The 10,841-nt window shown below is 40.8% G+C and overlaps 1 protein-coding gene across 3 annotated transcripts in view; it reads left to right on the forward strand.

Annotated features, from left to right (window-relative positions):
- Positions 1-10,593, forward strand: part of UNC5A (unc-5 netrin receptor A) — a 650,811-nt gene extending 640,218 nt beyond the window's left edge. For all 3 annotated transcript variants that reach the window (XM_077265710.1, XM_077265711.1, XM_077265712.1), the window contains one exon: positions 9,389-10,593. In XM_077265710.1, coding sequence (XP_077121825.1) covers positions 9,389-9,554 — 166 coding nt within the window. In that variant the 3' untranslated portion in view covers positions 9,555-10,593. The remainder of the gene's footprint in view (positions 1-9,388) is intronic.
- The last annotated feature ends 248 nt before the right edge of the window (positions 10,594-10,841 follow it).

The raw sequence follows: 10,841 nt of genomic DNA on the forward strand, positions 1-10,841 counted from the left end.
TAAGGAGAGAGGAAATATAAGGGGAGACAACATATCACCAAGTGAACTTTCTCGAAGATCACTTACCCATGGTATAGTAAAGAATGGCACCATAGTCTGTGGGGGATCCTTCTCAGCCGGTGATTCATCCCTTGAGAACTTGCCAGGCTTAGACTTTTGATTGGTTCTATCTCCTCCAGGGCGACTACTGCCACTAGACCACCACTGGATAACCGCTGCTTGGGGCTTCTCTTGACACTGCTGCTCTGGAGAGTGCTGCAGCACTTCTTGCTCATGAGACTCCATATTACAAGATGGCCGAGAAGTACATGGCAGCCCAAACAGATTCTTTATGTAGCCAGCTTCCACACAAGGTACCTTCCCTGGACGGGGTCAGCAGAGCCAGTCCGGGTGATCTGCCCGGTACATACTCCGCATGCCTCTGGGAGGCCCCTCCCCCATAGGCTCGTACAGACGGCGATGGATCACCTAAAGCAAGCACTCCCCCTGAAGGTTACTTTCTCCTGCTGTTGCCTACCACGACAGCCCTCTGTGGTGTGGCACCTCCAGCACACCGGACTGACCGAGGAAGGTAACCTCTGCCTCCTGAACCGGCCTGCCGGGCCTGGGTCAATCTTCATTATTCACCTTTCTTCATAAGGTATGTCTGAAAGGATGCCCTGTCAGGGACAGGAAACCCACTGAGAGAGAGGAGGGAGAGTGGGAGAGAGGTACCGCCCTTTTATGTCTGTAGGTTTCCTGTCCCCGAAGGGCGGATCCCCTCTCTCGTTGGTGCTGTCATGGCGACTGAATAAAATCGGGCGCTCCTTCCCTTCCGAGCACTGCCATGTGCCCAAACAGTGGTTTACCCCCACATGTGTGGTATCAGCGTACTCAGGACGAATTGCAAAATAACTCGTGGGGTCCAATTTCTTCTGTTACCCTTAAGAAAATAAAAAATTGGGGTGAAAAGATCATTTTTGTGGAAAAAATATGATTTTTTATTTTTGCGGCTCTACATTATAAACTTCTGTGAAGCAATTGGGGGTTTAATGTGCTCTCCACACATCTAGATAAGTTCCTTGGGGGGATTAGTTTCCAAAATGGGGTCACTTGTGGGGGTTTCCACTGTTTAGGCACATCAGGGGCTCTCCAAATATGACATAACACCTGCAGACCATTCCATCAAAGTCTGCATTCCAAACCATCACTACTTCCCTTCCGAGCCCCGACGTGTGCCCATACAGTAATGTTCTCCCACATATGGGGTATCAGCATACTCAGGACAAGTTGGACAACAACTTTTGGTGTCCAATTTCTCCTGTTACCCTTGGGAAAATAAAAAATTGGGGACTAAAATATCATGTTTGTTAAAAAATATATATTTTTTTTATTTTCACGCCTGGGCGTTATAAACTTTAGTGAAAAGTCCAAAGTTCTCACCACACATCTAGATAAGTTCCTTGGGAGTCTACTTTCCAAAATGGGGTCATTTGCGGGGGGGTTTCCACTGTTTAGGGACATCAGGGGCTCTCCAAACGCGACATGGCATTTGATCTCAATTCCAGCCAATTTTGCCTTGAAAAAGTCAAACGGCGCTCCTTTCCTTCCGAGCTCTGCCATGCGCTCAAAGAGTGGCTCCCCCCCCACATATGGGGTATCAGCGTACCCAGGATAATTTGCACAATAAGTTTTGGGATCCTGTTACCCTTGGGAAAATACAAAAAATTTGGATCTGAAATTTTGTGAAAAAAAGTTAAATGTTCATTATTTTTTTAAACCTTTCAAAAATTCCTGTGAAGCACTAGAAAGGTTAATAAACTTCTTCAATGTTTTTTTGTGCACCTTGAGGGGTGCAGTTTTTAGAATGGTGTCACTTTTGGGTATTTTCTATCCTATAGACCCATCAAAGTGACTTCAAATGCGATGTGGTCCCTGAAAAAAATGGTGTTGTATAAATGAGAAATCGCAGGAAAAATCATGATGTAATCACTCTTGGGACTTTAATAAACAGGCTGCTGTGCAGCGTGTGTGTGCAGAACAGACTGTCAATCCATGTGTCAGGTAGTGCACTCACTGTGTAATGAGTGGAAACAAGCAGCAAGCAGCTGCAAGGAGAATGTAATTTCATTTTCTCCCTGTATTCTTTCTTCTAGCCAGTCGTCATGATTAAAATAATATTTACTCGCCGATTACCACGTCATTGCAGGAATTTAGTGCCTTTTGAAATGAAAGGTTCCCCATTAGAATTAATTCATGTACCCACACAAAAAAAAAGAAGTAAAAATGTTTTTACAAAAATCTAAAACTCCCTTCATACATAAAAGGTCTATAGACGTGGCTGTTTTCCATAGCTTATTTCTTGCAAGGAAGATACTGTGTATTTTAGACAAAGATCATTCATCGCATTGTATATTATGAATTGAGAAAGATAATTGAAGCTTTAAAATAGTGATAGTACAAATCCTTAAAGAACAGGCAATTGGTGCTGGAACATGGTCTGATGAAACCACAGTTCCCTTTGAGAAAAAGAGAGTATACAGACAGGACAGAACGTACTCGAAGTTGATTCTTTCTTTGAGGTGAATCATTGCTTAAAACAGGCAAGGAAATGTTTTGCCTCACAAAAGAATCGTCTGCGATCTAATGCCATAATGTCTGTATACTCTTTTGCATCCCACCTGTCCAGGAGCTGTGGGACATTCAAATCATGTTCCTACATGGTCAGACACAGCCATTACACAGTACACAGCAGGGGCACATTGATAAGATTGTCACGGGACAAGAACATTTTCTTTAACACATCCAATTGTGGAATTTATTTTTATTCCAAAATCTCTTAATTAAAATGTACTTTGTTAGTGTGAACATCCCTGTAGGTTCACCTTCCCACCTGCTTGTTTTCCTTCTGTCTCCCTGCCTCCCTCTTCTTTGATTGACAGCTTTGGTCGGCCATGGATGTAAACCAAGCAGATGGGAAGGTGTATATAAATGATTGGCCATACCATGATGCACCAAGCACAAGTACTTGGTTTGAGCAGTCATTCTGTACTGACAGAATCCCTTTAAAGAGAACATTTCACCAAATTGTTCATGTTGAAATTACATACGATGTAATAGTGACTGCAGAGTGAAATAAAGCTTATTCAATCAAAGCAAAAAAAAAAGGTTTTACTGGGTGCATTTATTTCTTCTCCATGTATGAAGAAACAACCCTCAAAGGATAGAAGAGCATCACAACAGATTAGAGCATATTACTCAGTGTGTGACATGTAATGATATAGCTCTGATCTCCTGGTCTAACCTCCTGTATGAGCCGGTGTGGGGGAAGGGCAGTGCATCTTAGCTTAGTTGTGTCACATTACAAACCCTTCTATCAGTTCTCCTGAGTACTGAGTGGCAGTAATCACACTTTTGCATGCTGTGCTCAGGGAATTTGTAACTGCTCTGGAGTGAAATAAGGGGAGTCTGTCATTATACCTCACACATGAGCAGCCTGTTCTGGACGACACTAGTGATGAGCGAATATACTCGTTACTCGAGTGTCCTCCGAGTATTTGTTAGTGCTCGGAGATTTAGTCTTATTCGCTGCAGCTGGATGATTTACAGCTACTAGCCTGCTTGATTACATGTGGTTATTCCCTAGCAACCAGGCAACCCCCATATGTACTTAGGCTGGCTAATAGCTGTAAATCAATCAGCTGAGGTGATGAAAACTCAATCTCTGAGCACTAAAAAAATACTCGGAGGACACCCGAGCATGCTTGGGAAATCTCGAGTAACGAGTACATTTGCTCATCATTAGACCACACCTGTGTAAGATGTAATGACACCTATCATCTCACTCCAGAGTGATTACAAGTCAAGAACAACAGACATAATTTTGACAGTGACACTTTGAGCTCTCACCTATGGAAAAGTACTGGGGGTGCAGTGCAATAGAGCTGACATTGCAAGGAGAGCTTATAGAAGGGTTTTTAATGTGACACAGCTAAACTCAGCTTCACTTCCCCCTCCCCCACACCTACTCATGCAGGAGGTCAGACCAGGAGATCAAAGCTATAGCAATACATCTCACACATTGAGAACCCTGCTGCCTTCTTATAAATAGTCAACATTATACAGGTAGAAGTACACATCCCCAGTGAAAATAAGAACACCCAGAATAAAATTAATAAAAACCAGCACTGTTATAAACAGGCATAAAACATACTCCAAAATATAATTATAAACAAGAAAAAAAGAGTAGCAAACTACCCATAAAAATATATCAAATATTTATTAGTTATCAATAAAATAGTAAATACCATAAGCACAAGTATATTAAATGGATTATATGGACAAACGAATTGTATAGTGAAGGACACAAACAAAGAAAGTCCGACACAAATGCTAGTATGTAAACAGGACCGGGAATTCAATGACTAAAATGTATATATTGCAGCACTCTCACAGCAAGATGGGTATATTTAGGATTAATTAAAAGCGCATAAACACCCTAGCTATGGCCCCATATAAATACCCAAATCTTTGAACAATATGCATCAGAACAAAAAATAATGTCTCACCCAGGTATGTCCTTGCAAATTGTCAGACCACGCAGCCCCAACGCGCGTTTCGTGTGGGCTTTTTCAGGGGGCTGTGCTGTGCTAAGGAAGCCCACGCGAAACGCGCGTTGGGGCTGCGTGGTCTGACCATTTGCAAGGACATACCTGGGTGAGACATTATTTAGTTTGTTAGTTTGTCACTGAAAGTCACGCACAGCTAAGTCCACCTTTACTTACAGGAATTAAATACGTTTTTTATTTATTTTTACATTTTCTACTGTCAGCTAATAAGTGCAGAATCTGCTGAAACCCTTACTTTGTCATACTAGAGTTAAAGGACACAATTAGTTATAATATGTTAGAAAATATTAACATAATCATGGAGAACCTGTCAGCATGTTTATATTGCCTTCCCTTATGGCAGTGTGAAGTAGTGACAGGGATGCTCATATCAGCCATGTGTTTTTTTTTATCTGTGAATATAATGCAGTTTTGGGAAACTTGCTGTTTACTAGTTGCAGCATAATGTGATTGTTGTAAGCTATTACTACATAGTAATCAAAATAAACTACAAAAGTGCAGTACGATCACCCATAAATGACAAATGTCTTACAAATCAGTGTTTGTCCTTTTTCATTCTGCCCGCAGAGCAGCATTAAAGTGCTGATAACTTCCATTTAAACAAAATAATTATGAGATATATTTAAGGAACCAAATAGTGGTTTTGATAAACTATAATTTATGTCTGAAACATCAGCACTTCCCAATTGGAAGATAAAAACATTCCTTTAGTAAAGAAAAAAAACCTGGTGACTAAGCTAGACCTTCTTTGACTCAGGGTGAAGACTGGTTTGGGCATTCTCCCCCGTAAAGTAATATTTTAAATTAACCCATTGCTGACATGTTGACGTACAGTTAGATTATATGTCGGCTCTCTGACTTTCATACAGGCTCAGAGACTGAGCCCGCATTTTTGCAGGCAGATGATGGCTGTGTTCCTCAAGCACTATCTGCCTCCTACACAATGCAATGGTAGGTTGCCGATGAGTTGTCATGATAGCTGAGAGTCTGCTAAAAAAAATAACCTGTGCCTTTCATGATTCATGTCTCCAACACATTTGTTAAAATAAAGATAACGTAGATTCAGAGCAGGAAATTCTTTTTTTCTGTTACTCTAAGTATAATGTTTCAAAAAGTAGCCTTTTCTCTTAACACCAAGATTTAGAGATAATGGTTTCCATGGATTTGAAATGGATATGTCACCAGATTTCACAATGCAAACTGCATACACAAATATATAGATTTGTGGACCTCATGAGGCTGGTGTACTTTAAAAAAAAAAATAATAATAACATGTCAGAATGGCTCTGGAATCCAGGATTATATAGACATTCTGACATGTATTTTCTTGGTAAGTACGCAATACTTATCAGTTTTTTCTAATGTATGCAGATTAGATTGGTAAATCCGGTAACAGATCCATTATAAGTATAAGGAAATCTCTCATTTGAATCTTGAAATGTGTTATTGAGGCAAAATAGATGTTTTACAAGAAAATAGGGGGGTAACCAAAACTGTTCCTTAAGGGGACTCTGTTATCACAGATTGTCTGTTCTAGTCAACTAAAACCAGGTGCTCGGTTCATCATGGCGGTGCCAATCATTTAAATACAACTTCCCTCTTGCTTGTTTTCCATCTATGTCCGCCCTTCTCTGGCTCTATAAAGCCAGAACTGTCAATCAAAGCTGGGGTGTAGATTAAGGGAAAACAAGCAGGTGGGAAGGTGGGGTCAAATGTTTGACCACTTCATGATGCACCGAGCGCTTGCACTTAGAATAGTCATGCTGTGCTGATAAGAGTGCCTTTAAATGGTTATTCCCAAATTCATAGATTGTTATTGACGGATAACTATTTTATCTGCTGCAAATCTAACAGCTCTCTGAATGCTGAGCTCTGTATGACCTCACCCACTTCACTGATTGGCAGCTCTCTGCCCATGTCCAGTGTACACAGAAAAATGCCAATCAGTAATGGGAGGTGGGGGTTATACAGAACTCATGAATATGCTTGACTACCTGTCAGCAGTTTTACTAGTCCTGTACTTATTTAATCAAAACCACAGTAAGCAGTCCAGTAAATGATACATCGCTGGAAATAGGATCTCTATCTCTACACTATGCTGCCCTCAGATTAGGAGTAGTGTTGAGCATTCCGATACTGCAAATATCGGTTATCGGCCGATATTCGCTGTATCGGAATTCCGATACCGAGTTCCGATATTTTTGCGTTATCGGAAATCGGAATCCATATTCATGTAAACAATAAAGAATAAAAATAAAAAATATGGATATACTCACCCACCGACGGCCCCTGGCTCTCAGCGGTGCAACCGGCAGCCTCCGTTCCTAAGAATGCAGTGAGTGTAGGACCTGCGATGACGTCGCGGTCTTGTGATTGGTCGCGTGACCATTCATGTGACCGCTCACGTGACCGCGACGTCATCGAAGGTCCTTCACTCTGCATTCTTAGGAACGGAGGCAGACGCTTGCAACGGTGACAGCCAGGGGCCGTCCGAGGGTGAGTATATCCATATTTTTTATTTTTATTCTTTATTTTTTACATGAATATGGATCCCAGGGCCTGAAGGAGAGTTTCCTCTCCTTCACACCCTGGGAACGATCCAGGATCGCTCCCTATTACTTTCCGATATTTGTGTCCCATTGACTTGTATTGGTATCGGGTATCGGTATCGGCGATATCCGATATTTTTTGGATATCGGCCGATCCAATCCGATACCGATACTTTCAAATATCGGACGGTATCGCTCAACACTAATTAGGAGGCATAAACCTGGTGACAGATTGCCTTTAAAACTTTTGTTTTCTTCTGTTTACAACTTGTTTCCTAGGAGATTGACCACTGCTGCTGTCTAGCTAGTGATCGCTGTGGTAAAACTGGTAAAGATTAGGAGATAACAGTGCGCTCCGGTGATATTCGCTCGCTTCTAACCAGTACTTACAAGGTCAAGAGAAAAGAGTTTGCAAGCATTGCACGTGTTCTGCTGTCTAGCTGCAGTGGTCGGTCTCCAAGGCAATGAGTTTCAAACATAAAATAAGAATGTGTTATTATCTGTTGAAATTTCAAGCACTGCCCCAAATTATCAATTTATGGGGATGGGAATAACCATTTAATTCTATCTGCAAATGGTACTAACAGAAGCAAGTATTAAACACATCATTTTTGATAACTACCATTCACAACGCACAGTCATTGCAAGCAAAATAGAATGTGTGAGTGTGAGCAGCAACTGTGCCTCATGACACTACTGATGTCTAATGTACAAGCATTGTCCCCTTTTGTACTATTGTACGTATTCACTATGTACAAAAACATTTATCATTGACCACAGTCAGAAAGTAGGCTTGTCCATTATGTGAACAGGAAGTCATGCTGTGCTATGTAGGCAGGTGAATGAGTGCCAGCAGGAACATAAGAAAATAATTCATGTGAATGTAAGCCTATTCGAGACATGCCTCAATCCAGAAATCAATGTTTGTACCATTACATGGCCAATTTGTTTTACTCTGTTTAACCCTGAGCTCGAAGAATGATCACGAAATTGAAAGAATGATATAGAAAGATTCTTGAAATTACTGTGAAGAGTTCTCCATGACAATGCTCACTGCACTTACGATTAAATGGATCCTATGCATTTATTCTTGGCTGTGGACATGGTTGTTGATTGAAAATGAATCATGAGAAGCGTGAAATTGTTAAAATTTCGCTCTTCGTTTCTAGCCGTCCATGATTTTAAACATTTGGTTAACCATAAATGAAATGATATAACTTTGTGTGTCATCGAAAGGTTTACCGTGTCATCCGACATGAACACAATTCTCTTTTTACCCATCTACGACTATTAGATTACAACGATTAGCGAGTAGAAGCAATTAATAGATTACAATACTCACGCTATTAAATGCGGCTCTCTGGGAAACAGAATAAATGAATACATGAAAAAATATGGTATAAATTGTAAAATACTGTTAATAATTTATTTACATGCGTTTTGTCTTGTGAGCAATTATTATGAGTTTTTCAAAATGTCTGCCATCACATTCCTGAACACAAATCCTATCTATAATGTAGCAGGACTGGTTGTGTTTCGTCAGTAGCGGACACAAACGGAAGAGGGCCCTTGTGTAAGGACAGCTTATGAGCCATACTTTGTGTTTGTAACAGAAACTGCCTGTTGATTGAAAGGTAAAAGTGGGCCTTCGTGCAACTGCACACATTACGCCAGTGATATGTCCACCCCTGTGTCTCCTGCTCACCTGCCTAAGAGGAGCCTAATAGGAGAGAATATCTGTATACGACAGCTCAGATAAAGCTATATCTGGCAGAGATATTGTGCTCTAACATGGTATGCACAAGCAGTACTAAAGAGCTATATACACATTAGACTTATGTTGGCCCAACCTGACAATATTGACAGGTTTAGCCTATAGTCTAATGTGTATGGGGGCACCAGCTGACTGTTGGTCGGGGTAAATGTTGATAGTGCATGTCCAATTTTGAACATTGTTCTTCCAGAGATAAGCTGTTGGCCAACTTTTCTTTCTCATGGGGAGCACAGGAGCCCTCTGCTGAATGAGTTTTCCTGTGTATGGGAGTGTCGGCTGAGATGGCTGTCGGCCAATCAATTAGCCAACAGCCATCTAATGTGTTTGGCCAGTTTCACATTGATTCCGACATCTCCCTCAGCCGGTGTCTTATCCCTACTCTTCACTTATCCCTGTGTGTGTACTCTATTATACCATTTCAATGATTTACAGTGTGTTCTATCTCTTCTACTTCACAGCCACTTAGGTTTCTTCATCTCCAAATCAAGTCCAACTGCCATTCTCCTAAATTTTTGGGAAGCACAGAACTTCCCTAATGGGAACCTAGCACGACTGGCATCTTCTGTGGCTGAGATCGGAAAGCAAGACTCTCTAATGTACATGATGTCAGAAGCAGAGTGCTGAAGGTTTTAGCAGACACCTGCTCTATTCCAGCAAGTCCCATGTCCAAGCTTGGCCAAGGGGCTCAAACTCCCAACTTTGGTCCGTGGGCTTACTCAAGAAATTGGCCCTTTCCTGGCAACTGTGGGTTAGAGGGCTTGAAACATATCTTTTCATAGTTTTATCCCCTCTGCAAGTGAAAGATTTAATGATTTGTCCAGCTCCTTTATGCAGAGCAGGATGATCAGAAATGAAGCCTGACGCCACAACCAACTGTGTGAGGCCAAATGCATTAACACAAAAACGCTGCTCTCATCATTTTTCATTAGGTCAAACTTGAACAGACGTCCAGATTTGAAGGAGGCATTGTCTATAATGTTTTTTTTGTTAATTACTGTGGACCTTACTAAAAAAACACCAACACCACCTGGTATATATTGCACTGGAGAGCAAAGGCACCACAGACCCCTCGTGGGAAGTCAACTTACCAATCACTAAAGACATTCCTTTTCTCTCTCTCTAAACCAAGTGTCTTGTATTGCTACCTTGTCAGTGAAGGTGCGACAGTGACACCCAGTGTTTGTGTTGTTCAGTTGTTTCACCCATACCCAGGTAAGTGAAGAAAGGTGCAATATTAAACAGAAATGATTCCCACCATACACAGATACATCCCCTACTTAATAGCCATACAAACCTTAGAGGGTGCATCAGAGGTCTTTTTTTAACCCAAACAAGGGAGAAATCCCAAATAGAATTCATTGGCCCTTTCACCCCTCAAGCCAGCTGTATATGCAAAATGAGAGCACTCCCTGCTCCAGAAGTGGATGAATGCGTGTGTTTGATTGTGGACGCGTGTGCACAAGTGTTGTTTTTATTTTCAGACCAAGAAAAAGTCATTTGAACAATAAAAATGTGTAATGATCAGTGTTTTTTTTCTACATTCTGTATTAAAGTGCATTCAAGTATTTACACTTGGCCTTATGTATATATTCTGTTCATTCCGCTGAAGGTGTATAGTACTTTTAGGTGACTTGAATGTAAATAAATTATATATATTGCTAAACAGTCTACATGTTTTGATTGAAAGAAGAGATCATTGCCCGTTTTTCTAAGATTTCATTTGCGATGTTGGTTTGCTGTGTCTACAGATAATGAGCAGGGGCAGATTGCAAATAGTGACAGTGTTAAAAAAAAGTGAATTTTATTGAATCTTTTGCTAAACAATTACTTTGAGCAAGCTCCTTTTGTTTTACTTAACAATCAGGTTTTTTTTTTGCTAAACATTGTTATTGTGAAACAATTGAGTTGAAA

This window comes from Ranitomeya variabilis, chromosome 5, assembly GCF_051348905.1.
Source record: "Ranitomeya variabilis isolate aRanVar5 chromosome 5, aRanVar5.hap1, whole genome shotgun sequence".
NCBI lineage: Eukaryota > Metazoa > Chordata > Amphibia > Anura > Dendrobatidae > Ranitomeya > Ranitomeya variabilis.